Below are 23,857 nucleotides of genomic sequence, written 5' to 3' on the forward strand. Positions count from 1 at the left end.
ACAGCCTCAACACACCTGACTCCATTGATGTCGAGCCATTATTTCCATCTTCCCGCGTTTCAACGACAAGGCCCCGTCAAATATACCACATCCACGAAGGTCTCGAAGATCTCGCAGATCTATACGTACCACCACCGCTGGACTCGGTACCTGAAGCCGTTGAAGCCGAAGCCCATCCTTCGCGGCCACCTCCTACCTCTCGTCTCGGCCATGGCAAGGTCATGACAGCGGCTGAGTTCGAAGCTCTACAAAAGCGCAAGGCCCGAGAAGATGCTGAAAGGCGCTTCTACGGCGGTGAAGAAGAGGAAGACGATAAAGTCGACTACGAGTGTATAGACGATGCGGAAGCTCTGAACAAACAGAGGGCGCAACGTAAGAAGCAGCAGGTTTACCTCGACGGCGACTATCGACAGCGGATGATGAAGAGTACAAATGGGCCTGATCTGCCACCATTGCGTTCTCACTCGCGCATCTCTTCGTCATGGTCCATGAAATCGTTCAAGACCTTCCAAGGCTTGCCAGAAGACATTGCCCCACGGCATGAGAACGAAGATGAAGATGAGGATGTGCCTTTAGCACTGCTCCAGATTCAGCGGCGGTCGGGCGGTAAAGCTCCATCCGTCGTCAACTTCGGTCTAACAAGGAGAGAATCCATCTCACAGATCCAACCGATGAACAAAATTCGACAAAATTCACGGGCACCAATGCCAGCATTTGCAAGGAGTCTTCCGCAAGATATTTTTCCTGTAGCTCCCCACAAGGCCTGGCCCATGAACAACCAGCAACTTATCCCAGGTGGCTTGGTCGGTGTGATAGCGAGAGAAGAGGGCGCCAAGAAAGCGCGTCGTGTGCCCCCAAGTACCGGCTTCCAACCTCTGCCTGATACCAACGAGGCCTTCAATTGGGGGCAGGCGTCGACTCAACCGGTCGGAAAGGCGCATTCATTTGGCATGCCTAGGACACAGACACCGATGGCTTTCTCTAGGCCGCAAACTCCAGTCACCGTCCCTCAGCTGCCCCCACTTACTTCCAATCAAGAGATGTTCCACTTCTTGCAGGCTCAGACTGAGATTCTGAGATCGATGGCGACCATGAACCAAAGGAGCAACCAGCCTTGGGATGCCTACTCATCTCAACACTCGGTCTTGAATATGGGACCTCCCGGTGTCGGGTCGACGTATGCGCCGTCCCATTACGCACCTTCGAACTATGCGAAGTCAAACTATGCAACATCGAACTACGCGAGATCTGTTTATCAACAGCCTGGGGGGTATGCTGCCTCAGTTGCACCATCAGAGCGGAACACCGTGGGTCTGCCGAGTCGTTACAGACCTGTTTCCAAAGCTGTGACCCAAACGCAATCTAGCAAGGCAACCAAAACTGATGACACAATGTCTCTGAGCAACTGGGGGAACAATCGTCCTGATGTTCCTCGTACTAGTGCTGCCCTTGAAGAAGACAGCACCGACGATGACGACGACGAGGCATTCTGGAAGGCGAAGAAGAAGAAGAGTGACAAAAGGAGAGCCATGTGGATTCAGGAGAATGATTTGGGCATAAAGCCGGAGTGGATCAGCTAAAACAAGGTAGACATGCATACAGGTTTATATGGGCGGAATATGGGATAAAAGAGATCATGGAATGGGCTGGGATATCATAATCGTGGATAGAATATGGAACCATACTAACCAGATATAAGGCTAATGATAATAATTATTCCACCACTGAGCGCAAACCTCTGTATTGCCTTTTGACACATTGCAAACGACTATGTTACTGTATGACGTGAAACAGATATTCATTCACCACTATTTGTTGTCTAAATCACCAAGATCTTATCCCATGTAAAGTATTGTCAATCAATAGCATATACAACCCCAACTCCTGAAACTAGATTTTGCAAGGAATATTCGAGCCCTGGCCTCAGAGGCGCAGGTGTTGATTACAATATAAAACAACATAAATTTATCTTATTCGGCCTGAGGAAGAATCACCGTGTTGTGTTAAAAGCGCTCTACTGCTCGGTTGCTCTGACATCTATTTGTGAATCTTTATGCGGGCTTCTTGAAGATAAGGAAGAAGTCGAAGGATGCTTGAGCCCAGCGGTGGGGAATGTAGGCGCAGCAAGCTCTGACGATGATCTCGAGACAGGGGGTGAGCGACCAGTTGGGTCTCCTCGGGCTGTGGCCGCCAACGCATCGAGCTGCGTCATGGTGTCGATCTGTGTCGACGATCTGGACTTCATGAACGAAGCTCTGTCATCAGCCATGAACTGATATCGAGCATCGGGATTCTTTCGCCAGAACACAAGAGCGCTCGATACGATGATCATGAGTAGCAGGATCAGAGAGAAAGCGGCGTTGGCGACGAAGAGAACGAGGCCAGTGACAGAGGGACCCATTCGAGGCATGCCGAGAACATTGGTGAAGATGAAGAGGCAGATGGCGTTGAGAAAGTTCAGAACGAAGATGGCAATGTTGAAAGAGTTTGTGCTCTTGTCCATAAAGGGGCGCATTACGCTGGTGGCAATGAGGGCAGCGGCTTCGATGAGAATGAGGGCGACTGCCTGGGTAACGCCGCTCTTCTGGCTCAGGGCAACAAACATGCCCTTGACAAAAATGTAAGCAAGCTGAGGTACGATAAAGTAGTAGCCAGTAGCTCGATACTGGATGTACAAGAATCCCCACTTGTTCAAGATTCGCGAGTTCGAGTACAGAGTGACAACAGGGTTGTTGTGTCTCGCTAGTGTGATGATCTTGAGAGCTGCCACCGTGAGTGTGAGCAGAACAGTAAAAAAGAAGAAGACTGCGAGAACAACGTGTGCAGCCGAGTCAACCTGGGTGAACTCCCAAAGGCAAAGAATAGTGATCGGAGGAAAGCCCATAAGAGTGAGTCTGAGGAGAATTCCCTTGAGGATGGTGCGCCATTCAGTTCGGAATTCTAGGAAGCGCTCACGCTTGATCCAAGCCTGCTTTGCACAAAAGTCGAGGACGAGCTTGAAGAGGAAGACTAGGATGCAGGCAAAGACAGTGAAAATGCCGAAAAAGACGATGGCGGTTAGGAAGAGATTCGTTGTCTCAATATGGGAGCGGAACGCCACGCGCTGGATACCGTAGACCAAAAATGAGCCGGTTTCGAGTTCAATGTTGCCTCGTTTCGAGAAGGCGAAGTCACGACGGATCAGAGCTGCAGCACCAGGGATGTTTTCCAAGGACCGTTTTACGACTTGGACCGAAGCAGTAGCGAGATTATCGAAGAGACGGGCGGGTTTCCCCCCTGTAGCGCGGTCATACCAAGTGAAGATGTCTTGCATCCAGCCCATTCGGATGATACCCATAGACCACTGGAAGTTCTGCGTCCAGGCATCCACGATTGGTGGCATCGAAATAGCGGTAAGTCCGATGATAGCCTGGGCCTGGAAGTAGGCAAAGAGAGATAGCGTGTTGGCGGCAAGATGAGCAGCAGCGTTACCGTAGCCGGCTAGCGAGATGAGTGCTGAGGAGACGAGGCCGATTCCAATGATGATGGCAGTGACCCATTTGACTGAGAGTTGCTCGACAGTTTTACCAGTGGAGAAATCAGCCTCGACACAGGCAACACTCTCGCGCGTGGAGGTCATGTTGACATATGCGCGCACAGTGGCATCTAGATCAGGAATGCCATACGCGACACCAGGAATCTGATCCAAAGCATTACCAAGCGGGACGTTGAACTTGATGTCGATATCACCGGGTGCCATAGGACATAGACTCGGCAGGTCGAAGCTGGTTCTGCAAGGGTCGACAATCTCGCGAAGGAATTGATGTCCATAGACTTCGAGGGTGACATCGAAGTATACATAGCCTTGAACGGATGCTAGCGCGTTGACGTTGATAGTGGCCAGTGAGTTGTTTGGTGTGACGACAACGTGGAAGAGACTGGCAGTCAATAGGGAGCCTTGCTGACAGCTGTTGAGAGATTTTGACTCGAGAACCCTGTCGGCCATTGCGGCGGGAAATTGGGCGAGCCATGAGAACAAGATGAGAGATGAAGTGAATAGCTTCATGATGGCGGTGAATTGATGCGGTCGGCAACCGTTGAAATTGACTTAAGAATGAGAGGCGACTGCGTGCTTCGAGTTGAGTTTACAACAGAAGCTGTTGGATTATATGCGACAGTAAAATGCGACGCTGTCAACCATTGTTGATGTCTCGACGATGCGCGAGATGACAGACTTTCGGCTGACGCGGGGATGTTCAAATGGCGTTCAGGTCCGGAAGTATGAAACGAGAGTGTCGGACACCAGTCAACCAAGCTATCCCGAGACTACCCAGGATGCTTCAGCGATGGAAGCGATCAAGCTGATAGAATTGGTGATGGTTGAAGTTGATAATTGAAGTCTGTCGGATGGAGAAACAAAGACGGACGGGACGGTTTTGGCATGGGAAATTAGAAATAAGCTAACGAGGGGAAACACGCCAAAAGCGGAGACTTGAGCTCGTTTAGCTACACGATTGGTGCGTTTCTCATTCCTCTGGTGTTAAAATTAGACGTCGATACGAGGTCTTTGCATGCGACATCAGATTATCCCGCATCATGGTATTTCCGACCGAATCCCCTCGTATCGTTGACAAGAGATCACAAATTGCTGGTGCGATAAGTGAGTGAATCTGTAGAATGTTGTGAAGCGATGAATTAATTATTTGTATCTTCACGTATTCCGTATCCGCAGACCTCAATACAGGCGCTTTGCAATCATGGTCTCTCTGCTGACTCTCCTCCCTTGACTCTGTGAGCATACGTCATAGATGTCATGGTTCACAAGCAGAGTTGGTGGTTGTGTGCCTGTGTTTTTAGTGGTAAAGCCCTGAAATGGTGGTGGAAATTCAGGGGATCATTGCTGAGAATGCCCTGCATGGTCAGACTGTACTACTGGTCGTCTTACTCTACCTAAACCAGTGACTCTCCTACCCTGCGTTAGTTAAAAAAGCAGAATATTTATTTGTGATAGTTGTAAACACAGAATAACAAGTACACAATGATGGCATTTAATTTTCTTACTTATACATATCTTGCTGGGCTTCAAGTCAATGATAATAATGCTTATCAATTACTGCAAGATGATTTGAACGTGGATTGAATTGGGAACGCTGGCCGCAGGACCTTTATGAACACCCACGACAACAAGAATCATAAACATTTTACCCAGGCTATGCTGCGATAGAATACTCTGAATAAATTTGAAAGGTGTTATTAATTATAGTGTGTTACAAATGAGGGGCCTGTAGAGCTTCGCCGCCATTGCGACCTCAGTTTCACCTTGTAAATGATATGAAGTCGGATATCAGCATCTTCTTACCGTTCTACCTGTTATCTTTACGAGACAAGTTTTGCCAAAATAGCCCCGGACTGCATGAAAAACAGGGCATTTATCTAACAATAGTTGCTTAGTATGAAGAACACTCCGTGCGAACTGCCTAATTGAGTTGTCGGATGCTTTACGCGACACCCCCGGACAATATGCCCAATCATGGTCTGGCCTTGAGCCTCGGCGCATAACTTCAACATTTGTACGACCAACGACCAATATGGCCTGTTCCCTTTCAAATTTTGGGCTGTTCTCCTCACTTTGGTTATTCCTTCATCTAAGGAAGAAGCCCTTCAGAGTACTACGTCAATAATCACGGCCCCATGTCCGCTCCTCCAGCGCCTGCACCAGTCTTATCGACTGAAGAGACTTCGCCTTCAGTTGCAGATGCAAATACCCCAGAACAGCCGATTGAGCCGGCTTCTCCCCACCAGCTTGAACAGGAAATAGCAGCTGACGATGATTCTGTCTTGAGCGCCGGCGTGTATGATCTCTTTAGGGGATTTGACATTGAACCATGGCTGACGTAGGCAGCGACTCATCGACGGCATCCGTTGCTTCCAGTATCTTAGAGTACCGAAAGTTCAAGGGAAGGTCGTATCACTCTACCTACCACGACAGTAGCTATCCAATTCCCACTGACGAGCAAACACTGGAGAACTTTGATCTCATGTGAGTAAATATTGCCTGGAGCCTCTAATCCTTTAGCACAGAGCGGCTACTGACTGGACATAGGCATCACTTCTTGACACTGCTCACTGACGATAAGCTGTATCTGGCACCAGTCAAGGATGATGTTCAGGTACGCGATCATAACCGAAGTGAAGATATACAGGGCTGACATTTTCCATAACACAGAAAGTGCTTGATGTTGGGACAGGGACAGGTAGGTCACGTCTAGTCAACACAGGATCTACAAGATACTAATTGGTCTCGTCTCTAGGAATTTGGGCGATGTTAGTAACACTAATCACCCGCGCCATCTCCGCTGACTCTACCTACCAGAGACTATGCTGATGAGCATCCAAATACTGCTGTCATCGGTACAGACTTGTCTGCTGTACAGCCAGACTGGGTACCCCCCAATCTGAAGTTCGAGATCGATGACTGCACTAAGCCCTGGACTTGGGACACAAATACCTTTGACTTTGTGCATATGCGTTACCTTTTTGGTGCAATCAGAGACTGGACTGCACTCTTCAAAGAGGCATACAATGCAGTCAAACCTGGAGGTTGGGTCGAGTCCTGCGAGTCCGAGCCCATGACACATAGCGACGATGGTACCGTGACCAATGACGGATCAACCGCGCTGGGAGGAACCTGGGATAAGATGTTCATCGAAGGAGGCAAGGCAACCGGATGCTCTTTGTCGGTCCTCACGGAAGATCTCCAGATGAAGGCCATGAAAGAAGCTGGCTTCGTGGATATCCAGGAAACCTTCTACAAGGCAAGTAAAGAGCCGCGCAATATTATACGCACACTAACCAATCGTACCTGGACAGATCCCGTTCGGTTCATGGCCCAAAGATCCCAAGATGGCGGAAATCGGCCAGTATGCGAAGCTTAGCCTGGAATCCGATCTTGTTGGTGAGCCTTCACTCGGATCTAACGAAAATGACCAGGATTACTGACCTATACACTGTAGGCTATTCACAAATGATTTGGCATGAAGTTCTGAAGTGGCCAGCCGATGGGTATCAGGTTTTCCTGATGCAGGTGCGAAAGGATCTTCGAAACAAAAAACTTCATCCTTACTTCAGGGTCCGATTTGTCTGGGGCCGGAAGCCTGAGGTCGAGCAGAAGTGAGCGTTTCGGAATCGTCGGGCAAGAGGTATTTGTTTCGGCCGGTATCTAGTAGGGTAGGTGATGATTAATGTCGGGCTATCAATGTCACAAGATCTGCTGCATAGTTTACAAGCTATACTATCACTTAGTTATGGCCCTGCAATATTTAAGTCTCTTGCAAGAATAAACAATCTTTTCTGGTATTATGCGCTTTCCAGTTGCTATTTTACACGCCCTCAGTTTCCAACCTAGACAAGCTCCAAGGTGCCGTTAAAGTTCCTGATTCTCTCATCAAGGATAATCGAGCTAAGCACCCAATCTCCATCTCGAGACAGCTCGCCCTCAAGTCTCTGACCTCCATCAACAAGACGTACATGTCGTGCAGAAGATCCAAAACCACCACCGCCATGACGACCACCACCAGGCACCTGGAGTGTCTGTCCAGGATAGATCAGATCAGGATTGTTGATGTTGTTATGTCGTGCGATCTCCTCAAAGGAGCAGTTGAACCGAGCAGCAATACCTCGAAGGGTATCACCTTGCTGAACTGTGACTGAAGAAGAGCTACCATGATGGCCACCTGCTGACCAACGGAAGCTTCCCCTATCATTTTCGAGGACTTTGTCGAGTGAGATGGATGTGTGCTGATAGTCTCCATCCTCGCGTTTGCAAGAGGCGTGCAGGACGTAGTCGCCATGAGCATCAAGTCTGATATCTCGAGACGAGGCAGTGAAGTTTCCGGCGTAATGCCCACCACGACGTCGATCAGAGCCACGAGAGGAGCTTCGACGACGATGATGGTGAGACTCATAGCGATCATCATCACGGCGCTCCTTTCTTCTCCTTTCCTCTTCTTCCTCGCGTCGCTTCTCTTCCTCCTTTCGTCGCTTCTCCTCTTCCTTCTTCTCGTCTCTCTCATCCTTCCAGTCTCCAGCGGCGTCTTGCAGCTTGTGACCGCCAAAGGCACCGGCCAAAGCTCCGACGATGGTACTGGTCTTGCTGTGTCCGGTGACTCCGCCCATCTTATGACCACCGAAAGCACCAGCTGCACCGCCAGCAAGGGCTCCCATTACACCACGCTCACCATCGGGACCATCTCCGCCGTCGAATTGGCCTTGAGGTCCTTGGTTATATGCAGGGGGGCCCTGCTGGTATTGTCCAGGTCCAGATTGTCCACCAGGAGGATACTGGGAGGACTGAGACGACTCGGAGTAGTAGGATTGTGAGAGACCTGGGCGGTCTTGTTGATAACCTCCTGGTTGAGGACCACCTTGTTGGTAGCCTCCCTGCTGTTGACCGTACTGTTGAGGACCGCCTTGCTGATAGCCGCCTTGGTCATTGCGGCGTTGATCGTCACCGCCATAGCCTCCCTGGCCGTTGCCATCCTGGTTATACCCAGGGTTCTGCTGCTGAAAGTTGACGTTGTGGCCGTAGTAAGTCATTTTGATTGAAGATATTTAGAATACCAAGAACTGGATTCTGCTTCATCTGTCGGGAAGCAGCTTATATATGTCAACTGCCGAGGCGGAGGCAAAGATGCTCTTCCCAGCCACAGTTGACGTCTCCATCAACCCTCCTGACCAAACCCAATCGGAAAGCCTGAGACTGTGAAATGTGGATTATCATCAGCACAGCCTCAGAAGATTGAGTGATGCCACGTATTGTCTGCGGAGGCTTGAGCGACGCTTGGCCCTCTTCTCTCTGGTCATTGCTGTCTTGGCGTTTGGACTACCGGTGGCCGTTGCGAATGAAGATGCAGGGATTAGTATTTTTAGAACACGAGCGTCGTCATGGCCAATGGAAAGCTGCATATGAAGTGTTGCCACCATCTGCTCAAAATCCTCAGTGAACAAGTAATTGGTTTGCAACGAGCCTGTAACATCTGAGTTTTGGTTTCAGATGCAGATGTTGTGTATCAGTCTCGTTTGTTGTTGGTGTTTGCAGTCTTCTGGACATGCGCCAAGCCCCCAAGCGGTTAAGGCGGCAAATTGCCCAGCATCGGTCCTGTCCGTGCTTCCATGGGCATCTTGCGGTCTGGTAGGCAGACTTCTAGCGAGGCAGATATGATTGTCGCTCGAACTGAGCAGTTGGGGAGTCAATGTAGTTGTTGAGTGCGTATCGCAGCTTCCCTGAAGTTTCCACTTCGTCGAGGTTTCTGTCTGATAGCTTGATCTCCAATCCGGACTACTTGGACTCCGCCAAAGGGAGTAAATTGCAATTGGAGCTCACGATATTTAATGGACGTTTTTGTATCGTATTTCTCTTCGATTGGAGAAAGGGGTATCTTAAGACCAGCTAGTCTCTAAACAGTCATCATACGAAACACCATCCTCTTTCCTAACCACATGACGGTAAAGAGGAAGCTAAAGAGACAAGAGGCAATACCAAGAACCCATGCGCCTTCTATGGCATAATTCGAGTGCCACTGCTTCGTAGTTGCACTGACTATATCATCAGCGTTGATCAAGTCAACTCCCTCGTGAGTGAGCGTCCTCCAAACGTAGTTTCTTCGGGATACAGGCCAGCCTGGTAGCTCCCAGTACCTCGACTTCAAGTTCAACTTCTTTGCAAGTTGGATCTGATCAGCCAGCTTCTCCTGTTGTGACTTGTTGAAGTATGGAATGACAGTTCCGATAGCTCTGAAGAGAGATACGGAAGCTGTGTAAAACTCGTTCTCCTCCACTTCGCGACAAAGAGTATCGTTTCGCTCGCAATATCCAGGATGAGATAGTAGATCTAAAGATGCGTCAAGAAACACATCGTGATGCTGCCGCCACTTTGCCAGGTCAGGACCGATATTAACATCTCGTCTCTTGCCAATATTGCCCGTTCCGACCACAGTTAGCGGACCAGAATGAAACGACTGGTCTGCTGGTATCAATCCAGTGTCTCGGTGATATGAAAGATATCCTTTCTGTCTCAAAGGCTCCAGGTGCTCCAGCACTACTGGCCAAGTCTTCTCTGGATCGTCCTTTACATCGATGAACAAGATTAGTGTCTTGTTAGGATGACTAGCAAAAACACCAGCATGGTGTCCCTGGCCCTCGAGCTCATCCGAGAATTGCGGGGAGTTGAAAGAATCGAGAATATCCAGTAATGGCTCAATGTAGAGAGAGTTAAGAGTCTTCTCGGGTGTGAGATTCCACCAGTGATGGCCGACCAAGAGGTCTTTACCGTTCTTGCTCAGCCAAACGTCGGCCTCAACACTGGCACAGCCAACAGATAAAGCCGAGAACAACGGCCGTGGCCTCAGGTAGTCGTTATGAGAATGGACCATCACTGGAGTAACTTGAGGCGACAGGACTTCAACCCATCTCTTGGCGCTTTCTATAGCATCACCATACTTCTCTACGGGATCGGCCAAGGCAAGACCGGAAGCTTCGAAGGTGTAGACGGCATAGCGCTCGATGACGAATGTCATGAGGAAGAAGGCGATTCTGGTCAAGACGTCAGCCCATATATGCGACGGACAGTTGAATAAGAACTGACAGGATTAGACATGCTCCAGCAAAAGCTGCGAGAAATGGACTCAGCCATTTCCTCCGGCCTCTTATACATGGTCTTCTTCGCGAAGAACAGCATGTTGTATAGGATTTCAAGTCATCTTCATTCGTCGGGCTGGTTGGTTGGAGAGGTCGATATTCAATATCGTCCTTGTCAGTATGACTACAAAAATAGCCTGAGAGATTCATGATTCTTGCAGTTGAGGCAAAGAAACACGGATAGCATAGACACTTGCTATGACTATAACATTTTCTGTAAGACGAGGACACATCTTGATGTATAAGAATTAACGAGAGCAATGCGAAAATACCCGCAAAGTGCCGAATTGATCATGCGCCGGCTTCTGATCTACGGCTAGTTCCCGGGTGGCCGTATTACAGCTGGTCTAGATCCCACGTGGTTCCACCATGAGACTATTCACCGACCAATCCAATTCATCAGTTCAACCACGAAGGTTGAGTTTGGACAATAACTCAAACTTCATTCAAGGTTTGTGGTGATCGACTATGGCAGATGGCTTGTTTAGACTATTGAGATGGATGCGATAAGCACACGTGTGTCGATGAAGCGACGCGATGGTTCACGCACGAGTCAAACAAGACGAGATTGCATCGTAGAATTCACCGTTGATAAGAGTGATAAAACGTACTTGACTAAGGAAGCCTCAGTGTCTCAACATGTACTAATCAGCTTCCTGTACCATGTAGACTATGTCGGTAGTGCAGGCATGCGTACTTTAAGATCTCAAACTTCAACATGCTTCGCCAGGGCAAATTCAGTACATTTATATACTGCGACCAGCAGTAACACTGATACATACGACCAAAGGTAGTGGAAAATACGGGATCCCGTCCGCTCTCCCATAGTCAAGCCACTAACCGGCGGATTAGTAGTTGGGTCGGTGACGACCAGCGAATCCCCGCTGTTGTATGTTCCTTTTGTAAATTCTCACATTTTTGTCCTTCCTCCAACAGCATTGAATCATGCCTATGAGCTATCTATATATGTGTTGGCTTCTGATGAATGGTCTTTTTTTGACTGAAGCCTCTGTAGCCAGTGTTGCCGTTCGATGACGATGGGCTTCACACCCACCAAGCGCATCTCAGTGTTACTTGTCCCCAGGCAGTTGGCAGGTCTGGTTCAGGTGTCCATTAGAAGACAGCAATCATCCGTGATACATGTAGGACAAGAATCGAGCATGGAAGGTCAAAATGGGTAGCTCAGTGTTACCAAGGCAAGTCTCAGCCAAGTTCACGACACAGTAGATAATTACCAAACGCAACTCCCCTCAGACGGAAAATCAACTTTATCGGAGATTCTGGTAGACTTGTATGCCGATAAAGTCATTGGTAAGGAAATACTCGAAGTAGGAGCAGAACTTATCGTTCCTGCGCAGTTGTGTGCAGTTATGGCCGGGGATGGACTGGTCTGACAATGTTCATCTTCATACCAATCATTATTGGAAGGTATTTTGAGCGTGGATGTAATGTTGAGGACGATTACAGCCGGAGTAAAACAGTTCTGATCATTGGTAGCCTCAATACGATCGATCTGTGAAGAGGAACCTTCGTGAAAACGAACCTACCTTAACGCGAGTTGCTCCTGATTCCAACTCTTGGTGCACCATCAATATCCCCACCATCCTCGAAACAGTTTACTGAGAGAATATGGGCTTACAGGAGCCAAGTGCCCTAATGTTGGGCCGATCTATGCGGGTGCGATACTCACAGTATTAGGCGGCGTCAGAGTAACTCGCCCACGCAATATCCGTCGATCCGCTGGTACTGATTTCGCTTATGTTGCTGTATTTCCATATCTGTTATCCAAAGACTGAATAGTAGTATAGGCTTGGTATTTTTGTGAGAGAAGATGACAGGCATTAAAGGTGCTGGGTGATATTGTCTCGTTGCGTGCGAAGACTAGGTCGATATTAACAATGCCAGCTGTGTCACTTTTTTCTTTGGCATCGCTCCTGCCAAGCAAAAGTTCCCAGTAGCTGATGACGGGCAGTTGCTCCACATAAAAACACATTTTGGGAATTTATGCGCTTTGATGTTTAGACTCTAATGGTGAGTAGAGCTAGCACGCATCTTGTAGTGTATAAAGGGAAGACCAGTTTCTATGAACGGTGTCCACCAAGGCACGAATCGTCTTATTACTCCACGAAAATCGCAGTACCTGATCCTGCAATGTTCAAAGAAAGCTCAAAGTGTTCGTTCCTCAAGAGGTGGAGACAGACGTCAAGGGCGAGCTCAAGCCATAGGTAATAGCGTGAGTCAACAACGAAAGCACATTTAGTCTGCCAAGTTTCATAGATATACTATATCAAACATGGGTAGCCATGATACGCCTTTTCCGCATTTGGTTTAACTCACTGAGTATGCAGACCTATCAACTGCAATCCGTCGTTTACGTGAGCCAGTCAAAGATACCCACGCTTTTATAGCGCTGATTCCCCACTGCCAAAGCAATACTGTTTAAGAATTCGTGCCTCCAAAGTATGCCCTCCAATTCTAGTAACCATAAGCCGGACGAATGCCATCCCATAGAATAAGTTAAACACCTATTTCGTCACTGTTGGCCGAGGACAAGCTCCTTACACGTGACTCATAGGACTTTAGGCAGCAACCTCGCGAGATGCCGTATCATATATATGGACGTCAGCTTCGCCTCTAAAGACTCTGTATATTTAATGACTCTTTCAATATCAAGTTTTATTCTCAAATTGACCATGCCTTGCTACTCAAGTGACCAGTTCATAAAGGATTGGCGATACGCCGTGAAGCAAGACTTCAGTACATCTGAAGGAAACCCCTTCCCATACGCCGAGAACGGCAAACAGCAATGGGATGATGAGACCAAGAAGCTTACTTTCAAAAGACAGCCTCATGTTGGTTCCGCAAGCAGCAATGGAAAGTATCTCGCTCTTGGAATCGATCATGTCATCCATGTCCTCGATACCCAGAGCTGGGACACTATTGCGATTCTGAGGGGGCATACAAACAAAGTCGAGACCCTTTCGTTCCGGCCTGGCCGCTCAGATGTGCTGGTATCGAGTGAAGAGCAGGTATACGACGATCTGGGGCAAACTGAGCCACCCACGATTATTCTTTGGAACATCGAAGAAGAACGATCAGCACCGAGGCTGAGTGACGATCACCTACGAAATGCCTCTCAGGCTGCCCTTTCAGCTGCCGCAGAAAGGTTGGCGGATGCCGGTATCAATCTGAACAAAGACGAACTCCACCGTCTGGAGGAAACCATCGAACCTGCTATCAGTCGCACTGTCTCTAAGCATATTGCGGCCAGTAAAGTGACCATAGAAGGTCGACTACACTCAGCTCATGAGTCTCAAATCTTCAGTCCTTCAGGAAAGTGGATGTCCTATTTTCCAGGGGAATCTCCCGGTTCGAATGGTGACGATCCATGGGATATCCAGATCGTTTCCTCGGATGACCTTTCCAAGGGCTTGCTTCTGAAGGGCCATACGGATACAATCACGTGGACAGGATGGAACCCTGATGAATCACTCTTTGCTTCTGTGTCATGGGACGAATCCATCCGTATTTGGGATGCCACTACGGGGCAGCAGAAGTACAAATTCAAGACCGAGGGACAGAATTGGGCAGGCGCCTTTAGTTCCGACTCGACTTACTTCGCAGCAACAGACGGACCTAGCAACGTCTGGATCTATTCCATGGCTGATGGAGAACAGCACTGGGTCTACAAAGGGAAACGCTCTGATGACTGGAGACGGACTCTTGCTTGGCACACAACTAAGCCGTGGCTCGCCGTTGGTGGAGAAAACAGCGGTGAACTACTTCTCCTTGACGCGGGCGAGAAGAAGTTGCTGCAGAAGAGACTATTCTCTACTGATGCCTGTCCAGTGGACAAGGAGTCTCGCGATATGATGAGAGGTTTTGTTGGGACGATGGAAGTAAGATTTTTCGATCGTGGGGGGAAGCTCGCAGTTTGGACCTTTGGTGACTGGAGTATCGAAGTTTACGATCTCAAGGAGGAAGTCAAGTGGAGGTTTTCAAGAGGTGGAACAGAAGATGGGCCCAATGCTGGCAAGTGGAGGAATGGACAGGGGAAGGTTACGAGTAAGGGGGGCTGCGAAATGGTGGCTTGGGAGGATCACTCGAAGGGATCGCTGTTTCTTGCCAGCATCGACTTCGACGGCGTCCGCCTTTGGGAAGTCCCACTGACATCTTGAGTTGCATGTCGTGTGATTGATACATATGAGCTGGTTCAACACCAGCCATCACGTCGATACTCCTCCCCTCTCCTCCATTCTTAACAGGCGGTCAGAAGTCCCTGAACACAGATATGGAGGGTTGGCACTGTTTGGAAGCAAGTAGGGAATTTTAAATGAGAAGCAGGTCAAACTAATCATGAGTAACGCGGATTTATCTTTTAGCTTAGTTAGTGCTCGCAGAAGTTCCAACTCTGGGCCCGTTTTCTGAAGTCGTGGCTGTTTACAACCTTACGCTCTGCTATCAAATCTTCCCGAATCCGTTTTGCTTCATCCATTCCATATGGAAAGTCCACTTGCTCGGCTATTGTATCCCTAATCTCACTGGGAAGAAGACTGAGAGGTTCTGTTTCTCTGAGCTCATCCTTCCACCAATGCTTTTGCTGCGGGGGCACATTGCCTGTCAAGATGATCGGGATGACTGTGTCAACAAGGAACAAAGCGACGATCTTGCGATGCCCAGGACGAGTCTTATCAGCCAACTCAAAAGGTTCGACTCGATGCTGATATACATTAGGGAAAAACAAGGCTCGCCCTTCTCGCGTCATGACACTCCGAGATTCTGCATCTTATCTCCTTTAGCTTGAATCGCAAAGATCGCTTCAATCCCATCGTAGTCTCCTTGCGAATAACTAAGCCTATCGCTAAGATTATCCCTATCTGCTTGAGTACGGAAAGAAAGACGTGATTCAGTGATATTCTCGCTTTCATAGTAGAACAGTGCCGTGGCACAGATATGTTCATTGAGTTGCCCTTCAACGTGCCACGAGCCACCATCATACTTGGATTTCTCAGGGGTCAGATGAATGTTTGCCATCTTAACAATGACTTGGATTTGGGAGGCCTTGTTGAAGAACCCTTCGCTTCTGAAGCGGGAGGCATCGAGGGGGTATGTTGTATCTTCCAGCGGTTCTGGACAGTTAATCTTGTGAGTTTCCGACCACCATTCCCTATTCAGCCGCTCACCCTCTTCAAAGACGGAAGTAGTTTCTGAAGCACTCTCGTATTCCTCGTCTTCTGCGAGCGGTCTATTACTCTTATGACAGCCATGCGCCGTGGCGCAGATGGCGGGCACGTTGCAAGTCCACTTGACCTCATGCACGGTTCCGAATCTCTTGAACTTGAACTCCTTGCGAGCTGAGCGGCATACAACATCCCAGGCGGGAAGAGATTTGTAAATAAGCTCTTCAATGAGAGAATATATGGCTGCATATCGGACAGGGTGGAGATTGTTGATGTAGCTCTTGATTCGTGGTCGCCCACTTGCCAGATCAACATCGCATGGAGGCCATTGGTATCGTAGTGATAAAGCTCTCTTGTCGTTATCTTCCGTAAAAGATCGCCAGCCATCTGGTATTCTGAGATGTGGTCTATTGGGCCCAGGGATGACTTCTCCTGAGCCGTAATGATCAAGGCACTTGTCGAGCGATATGTACAAGTCAGAAAGAATGCGAGATCGGCCAAACACCAATGGCCAGAGCGAGGGATGAACAAGGTCTAGAACTTTCTCGTCGCTTCCTGGATGCCAGTCTCGTTGATTTTCGGAATATCTTCGAGTAATGCAGTCGCAGCTCTGAGCCTCTGTGTCAGTTCGTTGGAGAGAAGCGTGTCGGACTTGGCAACACAATCGGAAGATTCCATGACAGGAATTAAATTTTTCTGTTCGTAAATCTTCGCCTTCGCCGCAAGATCCCTGAAGCACTGCACAGAGTGAGTTATAAAGCATCATCAGTCGAACCTGTTGGCACTTACCACGTCTTCCATTTTGCTGGTAAATTCGCCATTGCGCTGATAACTTGCCCATGGCATTTGTAAGGCTTCTTGCTTCCATTTGGAGACAATATCAGGATTCAGGACCTTCTCCCACCATTCGTGTTTGTTCGTGATATCCTCTTCCAATTTGGGCATGCACACTTCACGATTCGTCAGTGTTCGCGATTGCCAATCTTTTGCATGCAAGCCAAGGAGGAAAGGCTGGCGCCTCTTATTGTCTATCCCGAAACTCAAGGGGAGACCAGAGCCTGGAAACCTAAGGGCACCATCTCTCTTCTGAGCTCGACGAAGCAAATCAGCAGATGATCTAGGTAATTGCCATATTGCGAAGTTTCTGAAGACGTTGGACTCACCGCTGTGCCATTGAATAGTCTGTCTTTCCAGAAACGCTCGATGTCCTTTCTGTGAGAACGGTTATCTGCTATGTGCTTGCCGAACATTTCCTGATATCTCGCTTGTACTTCTTCCATGGTGGGTATAGAATCCTCGAATTCGTCAATTCAGGCTATCAATTAAGCGACTTCTGGGTTGATGACAAGTTTTTCATCATCATCTTGATCTTTATAGTCTGTATCTTCCCACTCCTCGAAAATGCGCGTGTAAACGAGTTTATCGCCTATCCCTTGAGCCGAGTAGCGATGCATTTTATATATTGGGGAAGATTGTGTGAGAGGAGTGATAAAGAGTGATGAGAAATTATTTTCACGACTATTGGGCCGTTGGTATCATCTCCATCATCGCTTATGGCCTGCGCATGGACTTTCCTACTCCACGCATTGGGCATACACAACAACTAACAGCCAACAGCTGTAGCCTAGCCTAATGACCCGATTCGCTTATGCCTTCCATAGTCAAGAACAAGCCATGTAAAAGCAGTTACTACCAAGTCTTTACGTTAGCAGTGACTGGACTGTCATGGCGACACACGAGCCAGAGTTGTCTGTGGCTTCTGAGAGACGGGCTAACATTTGCTCCGGTCCGGTAGGCATCCGCTGCTGACTGTTCCAGATTAGACAAAGCTTCAAAGCAACTTTGTCCACTCGTTTTTGGGGCATTTGTGGAGACACTCTCGCTGAAGATCAGTCTCGCGCGACAGAGCCAGCGAAACGCGAGGTCCTTGAACGGACAGTGCTGATTGGCTAAACGGTCCCGAGAATCGAGCGAGATGAGCTTCAAGGCTCAAGTTGATGATGATGATTGCGAATACAGCGAAGGCGATGTTGAAGCCTTCAATTGAAGATCAACTTGATATAAATAAATGATGGACAAACCCTCAGTCAAATCCAGACCATCACCACTCAAACAGTATACAAAGCATTCACTCAACACATCCAGTCCATATTGACACCATCTACAAGCCTTTTATCACAAACACAATGGCTACTCACACCATCCGCAAAGCCGTCTATTCTGCCTATGGCGGTCCCTCCAATGTGAGCGTCGTCACAGCTCAGATTCCCCCTCCAGCAAAGAACGAGGTTCAAGTCGATGTCATCTACTCAGGCTTCTCTGGCGCCGACATCCAAATGCGACTTGGCACATACCCCATGCAACAGGCGGCACCTTTGACGCCTGGCTACTGCTTCGTTGGTCGCGTCAGCACTAATGGGGACAAGTCCTCCAGATTTCGCCCTGGTCAGCTCGTTGGCGCTCTTAGCGTGTACGACGCTGAGGCTCAGAAGATCAATATCCTTGAAAAGTACTTGATCGCTATTCCTGAGCGCGTTGATATGCAACAGGCGGTCGCCGCTTTTCTTGATTGGAACACTGCCTATGGTCTTGTTCATCGCGCGACCAATTTGGTCGGCAAAGGCCAGCGCGTCTTCATTCATTCCATCAGTGGAGCTGTTGGCTATGCCATAATGACCCTGTGCCTGCTGGAGGGCGCTGAAGTCTACGGCACCGCTTCAGAGCGCAACCACGAGTCTCTTCGCCAACTTGGGGTTACGCCCTTCACCTACACCAACAAGAACTGGGTCAGCGAAATGAAGCAGCGCGGTGGCGCACACGTCGTCTATGATCCCATTGGCTTTGAGCATTACAATGATTCATGGGACATTCTCATCACGGACGAGCCCTCGCGTCTTGTCGGTTTCGGTGGTAACATGAACATCCTCCAGGGCGATGACGCCAAACCGCGATCGCAGTATGTCGGAATGGCCAAGCTTCTGGCCAAGAACGGCTGCTTGTTTACCAAGAGAAGCACATCATTCTATTACATTGACCGCGATCGCGCCACATTCATGGAAGATCTTCAGGCGGTCATGAATCTTCTCATTGATGACAAGGTTCAGGTACCGATCAAGAAGGTCTGGGATTTGGAGAACGTCCGGGAGCCCCATGAAACTTGGGGTAAGGTCCCTGGAATGGGATCATGCTTGATCCGTGTCGACCCCAACGCTCCTTGAGCAGGCAAACTTGGTGGAGTATTGTAGGCGAATGTTCGATCATTTGGTTCAAAGCATATTCTTGATAGATTACCCTGTATTCAAATATTTCTTGTTTTCTCACTTATCGATCCGCCATCGTCCACTGTGATTTTGAAGTTTGACCGTGCAATTAGATGCAGATAATAAACGTCTCGCCCATACTTTCTTTCTTATCAAGCGATGGGCGACACCAAGGTCAACCAACTAGTTTCGTCGATAAGTGGCGAAACTATACATAAATCTCTTTCTATCAACCAGAAACCCTACATAGATCCAAAGCATTACACTCTTCTCACAGAACCAAGAAGTTAATCATCTTTTCAATGGTAGGCCTCAACGCAGTCCTCTTGATCACAGGGGCCTGGCACGTCCCGGAACACTACTACGAACTCATTCAGGAGCTGGAGAGCCATGGTACAAGAGTCATCTGCGAGCGCCTTCCAACAAACAATAACGCCGTGCCGCCAAACAAAACAATTGAAGATGATATCGACTTCATCAGAGACGTCGTCTCTAGAGAGGTTGTTGTAGGCACGCATCTCACTGTCGTTAGTCATTCATGGGGAGGCATGCTTGCTTCTGCAGCTCTGGCGAGCTTTGCTGTTTCGCCAGAGTCAAGCGAAGGGGGTGTTACTGACATGATCTTCATCGCCGCCTTTATTCCTTTGGAAAATGATTCACTGGCTGGCCTCTTCGGTGGAAAGCTACCGCCCGTGCTTGTCCCTCAATCTGACGGGACTCTCATGCCGACTGATCCCATCCATCTTTTCTACCACGACCTGCCGGAGGAGAAGGCTCAATGGGCGAATGAGACCATGGTCGCTCATGGGACGGATGCACAATACGCTCCTATCAATTGTGAGAAAGTGGCATGGCGTTTAATCCCGCTGACATACATCATCTGCGAGGAAGATCAAGGATTGTTGAGTTTCTTACAAGAGGGTATGATTCAAAAGGTGGAGGAACAAGGAGTTGCGGTACAGAAGTATCGTTTGCCTTCCTCTCATAGCCCTTTCTTGAGCATGCCCGACAAGCTTGCTGAGACTGTATTGGAAGTCATGAATTCACGATAAATCTCAAGATTTCTACTTAACAACGATTTTACGTTCACTATAAGTCCACCAGGTACGAAGGTGCGCTGGCATACATAGGTTAATTAGCATTCGTTTATTTCATGACAAGTTTCCTCCAAAGAAACGTTTCTCAGCCCGATACAATCTCTTTCCCAAAGCACAAGCATTGTCGGAATGGCCTTCTGGTCCATGGATTGAGAACACGAGAACAAACAATGGAATTAAAAGGACCCAAGAACAGCAGCTGTGTTCGTACATATCATCTGCCTTGGTTCAGAGAAAATTAGCGAATAGTTCACAGAACAACGAATAATAGATTGCTGTAAGTGTTATTAGAGAAATAACTATAAATAAGCTCACCTTTCCTACAGGATTTAATTTCCTCTCTCCTCATCAACACACACTCACAACCATTCTCATCTCGATACCCCCCAAACCAGGACAGCAAAGCCACTTCCAACCTTTAGCAAGACACTCCACCAAACTCACAAGTACACACCGAAACCTCTACTCAGTATGTGCCACACCGTCTACCGTGCACTCAAGTGCCAGGACTGCAGTACGATTAAGGCTACTGGTGAGAAGACCTTCCAGAAGTGCCAGCGTGCCTTCATTCAACGCAAGTGCTCTGAGCGATGGGTTCTTAAGTGGAAATGTGGATAAACTTCTAGCACTCGTTATAGCCCCTTCGAGTGTGACGAGTGCCGTGACGAGCTGAGTGAGCTTGTCGAACAAGACCCTGGTTTGTACAAGGCCAATGAACTAGATTCTGTTGCCACAATGGAGGGTTCTTCACCTGCAGAGGATTATGGCAATTTCCGCATGAGATACCGAGAGTTGTATCGAAGGTGGCATGGGGACACTCAGCGGTTCATTGAACAGCAGGAGAAGGAGAAGGGGGGGGGATGATGATAAGATTTCGTCAGTCGAGGCTGGGAAGCGGTTGCTGAAGGAGATCTATGCTAATCAGAAGAAGAAGCTTGATAAAGTCAACGCCAAGGGGCGAATGACCAAGTTTGAGCGTCAGGAGAAGTCTTACCGAGAGTAAGTGAAAGACTGAAAACCCAAGACTGAGATGAGAAAGAGAAGAGTTGTAGAGGTTCCTAGGGAGCGGATGACTAGAGATGAAAGGCCCTTTTGAGTTTCAGAGAGGAAAAAGGACGAAAAGAGACAGAAAAAGATATATAAAAAAGGAGGAAGGAAAGAATGGAAGTGAAGTTCAAGGAACTACGGAATAGGTAGATAGATCGCAAATAGAAATGGTTTGGCAGAACTATTCTTCGCATCACCACGGCTAATCATACAATCTGATTTTCATTTATTAACCAGGCATTTATAACTCTAGCCAGCACGAAGCTGTCAAAGAATGATCCAAATTGCTGTGATCTTGAGGGGTTTTAGCTCAATGCTTCAACGTATGTCTGCTCCTAGCCAGCCTCCCTTTCGACGTCAAAAAACTGTCGTTCTTGAAGGAAATATAAGAAACGTGAAAAGTCGGTAAACTGAATTATAAATTATGATTCTACGGAGCTGTGCCGGGTTGAACAGAACCTTGGACCTTGTCATTACTAAGTTAGTGACACGACAACACCAACTGAGGCCAAAGGTCACTCGAATCGTGGAATCTACGTATTGCACCATTGTTCTTTGAGATTCTCCAAGCGAAGATTTTGATATAAGATAATAAGACAATCTAAGCACAGTCTCTTGTATAATTGGGTATTTTCAATGCCCCTCTCTTAAGGCCAGAGGATACAATTCCCCATGATGGTATAGCGAGATGAATGCATGTTATTTTGTTCATAAAATTTCAACTATCGTTCGCTGCCGCCGCCGCTGTTCGATAATCAGGAGGTAGAGCACCGCCTTGCTGAGTATGCGGTTGTAAAGGAGTCCGGAGCGCTGTGCGATATGTCGGGACTTTGCTAAGTTCAGCAAGTTCTTCTGAGTCGGTAGACACAGTTTCGGATGAGCTGCGCGATGGGTCGTGAATCTGGCTGGATTGCGAAGGTTCAAATGTGTTGGAGCTCTCGTATGTCTGGGTCTCATTCGAGTCTGTGCGGTGAGGAGTGCTGGTACCAGATCCCTCTCCCTCACCTTGGTGGGAGCCTTGACCAGGGACCTGCCAGTCCTCCAGACTGTCATATAGCTGGTCGAGAATATGCTCGCCATACACTGGTGGGCCTATTAGTTCACTTGGTGGTCCTTGTGTACTAGGGGCTTGGTCTATCAAGTTGCCTTGGTCGTCAAGAGTGATGGACGGTGAGATGAAGATATTGATAGGAATTCCTAAGTCAAGCTTAGAAGTCAGCATTTGAGCATGCATGTACGTTGAAAGGTTGACTTACATGAGACACATGCCCGTCCTGGTTTCGAATGGGTATGTGTATCTTGAGTTTGTGGTAGATCCTGATCCCTTGTGCATCTATGTCTTGAATGCATTCGCTGAGTCTCTTCGGTAGTTGCAGCGTCTTTTTCATGACCCATCCCTCTTGGCCCGTTTCCTCTATAGTGTCCTGCCAATATTGCTCTCTTGACATCTCAAAGTCCCACTGGGAAATCTCGCGCTTGCTTTTGTGTTCTCTTGTATAGATGTAGTGTCTGCTGTGCATGCTGAACTCCTGAAACTCTACCAAAGTCGTGACGATCCTTTCGATTTCGAGCCCTTTGACCAGTGGTGTAAATCTTGTTTCCAGAACGATCGACCCTCCGAATACAGCGGCCTTCGTGGGTATAGACACTGAGTAGTCGACTTTGTTGATCCATGTCTGTTCAACACTCATATTGTGCATAAATTCCAAAGCAGTCGGTGCAAATGTACGAATGATTCGAAGTTTCTTGGTGCAGCTGATATGTCGAGCGAGTTTGCCTCTACTGATAGTCGCTCTCAAACCATACGTGATGGAAGCATCCCGGATACCCTCGAGGCTCTCGGAAGTATCTCCCGCCATCATCAGTTCGAAAGGCCATTCGTAGTTGCCCGCTGGTAAAGTCACGCTCTTGCCACCAGTTTCCATCAATGAGGGCCATTTGTGCTTCATGATGCTGGTGTTATGGGCCACGCCGGGATCATTTAGCCATGCATGGCGTACAGTACCATCGAGACGAAGTCTAACTTCCTCGAGCTTGAGCGGCGATTGTAAGCAAAGGACTACGACTCCTTTGAGTAGTTGGTCTGTTGATTCATATCGGCTGCCCCAGAAGACGACAAATTCCCGTTCAAGTCTGATAACGAGTCAATAATAGCCAAAAGAATACTGTTTTATCACGGTACATGCCTGATCTCGAAGAGAGAATACGGCGTTGATGCTACGCCACCAAAAGCAGCAGCAAGAGGCTGATTATTGTGTTGGTTCGTCGACGAGGCCTGCATGATGCTGACAGGCGCCAATGCAATGTTTTACAGAGCTAGTACATTTCTCCAAAAATGAGGCTGAAAGATTTTCGTAATTAAAGAACATGCTGCCCCAAGGTGCAATTTCTGTTGGGGTTGTTGACAGGTATATCTCTGAACCTCGGCATCCGCGTGGGCCGATAGACGATAAGAGTTTAGCTATGAGCTGATCTGACGATGCAATTTAGTCTGACACGGAATGATCGGCAAGAAAGTCAGCCCGATGCATCAGCATTCCCATTCATCCCGTGACACGGCATATCATTTTGTTGTCTTTACCCGGTGAGGTTTAGGCTG

General features: G+C 48.3%; 10 protein-coding genes across 10 annotated transcripts; 5 read left to right on the plus strand and 5 right to left on the minus strand.

The window, feature by feature from the left end:
* Positions 1–1,674, plus strand: BKA55DRAFT_707618 (uncharacterized protein; the record flags this gene model as incomplete). Its single annotated transcript, XM_046200719.1, has 1 exon — positions 1–1,674. A coding segment is annotated over one exon (1,580 nt), but the record flags the coding sequence as incomplete, so codon positions are not given.
* A 25-nt stretch (positions 1,675–1,699) lies between these two features.
* On the minus strand, positions 1,700–4,481 carry BKA55DRAFT_578360 (uncharacterized protein). Its single transcript, XM_046193700.1, has one exon. The coding sequence runs from the start codon at positions 4,043–4,045 to the stop codon at positions 2,015–2,017; it is 2,031 nt and encodes a 676-aa protein (XP_046044820.1). The 5' UTR covers positions 4,046–4,481; the 3' UTR covers positions 1,700–2,014.
* A 1,084-nt stretch (positions 4,482–5,565) lies between these two features.
* BKA55DRAFT_129970 (S-adenosyl-L-methionine-dependent methyltransferase) lies at positions 5,566–7,324 on the plus strand. The gene is made up of 7 exons (XM_046184825.1): positions 5,566–5,831; positions 5,882–6,019; positions 6,083–6,149; positions 6,206–6,233; positions 6,291–6,303; positions 6,353–6,934; positions 6,993–7,324. The coding sequence occupies exons 1-6, from the start codon at positions 5,671–5,673 to the stop codon at positions 6,912–6,914; spliced, it is 969 nt and encodes a 322-aa protein (XP_046044821.1). The 5' UTR covers positions 5,566–5,670; the 3' UTR covers positions 6,915–6,934; positions 6,993–7,324.
* Positions 7,325–7,380: 56 nt separating this feature from the next.
* BKA55DRAFT_597246 (CVNH domain-containing protein) lies at positions 7,381–8,574 on the minus strand (the record flags this gene model as incomplete). Its single annotated transcript, XM_046196049.1, has 1 exon — positions 7,381–8,574. The coding sequence occupies one exon, from the start codon at positions 8,572–8,574 to the stop codon at positions 7,381–7,383; it is 1,194 nt and encodes a 397-aa protein (XP_046044822.1).
* An 860-nt stretch (positions 8,575–9,434) lies between these two features.
* BKA55DRAFT_521170 (uncharacterized protein) lies at positions 9,435–10,824 on the minus strand (the record flags this gene model as incomplete). The annotated part of the gene is made up of 2 exons (XM_046188488.1): positions 9,435–10,569; positions 10,622–10,824. 2 exons carry the CDS (start codon positions 10,822–10,824, stop codon positions 9,435–9,437), a joined length of 1,338 nt encoding a protein of 445 aa, XP_046044823.1.
* A 2,543-nt stretch (positions 10,825–13,367) lies between these two features.
* BKA55DRAFT_521603 (WD40-repeat-containing domain protein) lies at positions 13,368–14,852 on the plus strand (the record flags this gene model as incomplete). Its single annotated transcript, XM_046188525.1, has 1 exon — positions 13,368–14,852. The coding sequence occupies one exon, from the start codon at positions 13,368–13,370 to the stop codon at positions 14,850–14,852; it is 1,485 nt and encodes a 494-aa protein (XP_046044824.1).
* Positions 14,853–15,061: 209 nt separating this feature from the next.
* Positions 15,062–17,308, minus strand: BKA55DRAFT_666508 (uncharacterized protein; the record flags this gene model as incomplete). The annotated part of the gene is made up of 6 exons (XM_046197780.1): positions 15,062–15,394; positions 15,445–16,441; positions 16,507–16,592; positions 16,644–16,940; positions 17,018–17,149; positions 17,186–17,308. The coding sequence occupies 6 exons, from the start codon at positions 17,306–17,308 to the stop codon at positions 15,062–15,064; spliced, it is 1,968 nt and encodes a 655-aa protein (XP_046044825.1).
* Positions 17,309–17,703: 395 nt separating this feature from the next.
* Positions 17,704–19,162, plus strand: BKA55DRAFT_578366 (chaperonin 10-like protein). The gene has a single exon (XM_046193701.1). It carries the CDS (start codon positions 18,041–18,043, stop codon positions 19,070–19,072), a length of 1,032 nt encoding a protein of 343 aa, XP_046044826.1. The 5' UTR covers positions 17,704–18,040; the 3' UTR covers positions 19,073–19,162.
* A 254-nt stretch (positions 19,163–19,416) lies between these two features.
* On the plus strand, positions 19,417–20,166 carry BKA55DRAFT_597251 (Alpha/beta hydrolase fold-1; the record flags this gene model as incomplete). Its single annotated transcript, XM_046196050.1, has 1 exon — positions 19,417–20,166. The coding sequence occupies one exon, from the start codon at positions 19,417–19,419 to the stop codon at positions 20,164–20,166; it is 750 nt and encodes a 249-aa protein (XP_046044827.1).
* Positions 20,167–21,891: 1,725 nt separating this feature from the next.
* BKA55DRAFT_130003 (uncharacterized protein) lies at positions 21,892–23,680 on the minus strand. The gene is made up of 3 exons (XM_046184826.1): positions 23,445–23,680; positions 22,515–23,391; positions 21,892–22,465 (listed from the first exon to the last, which is right to left on the minus strand). Exons 1-3 carry the CDS (start codon positions 23,537–23,539, stop codon positions 21,977–21,979), a joined length of 1,461 nt encoding a protein of 486 aa, XP_046044828.1. The 5' UTR covers positions 23,540–23,680; the 3' UTR covers positions 21,892–21,976.
* Positions 23,681–23,857: the final 177 nt, after the last annotated feature.

Source organism: Fusarium redolens (assembly GCF_020744475.1).
Source record: "Fusarium redolens strain MPI-CAGE-AT-0023 chromosome Unknown BKA55scaffold_16, whole genome shotgun sequence".
In the NCBI taxonomy this organism is placed as follows: Eukaryota; Fungi; Ascomycota; class Sordariomycetes; order Hypocreales; family Nectriaceae; genus Fusarium; species Fusarium redolens.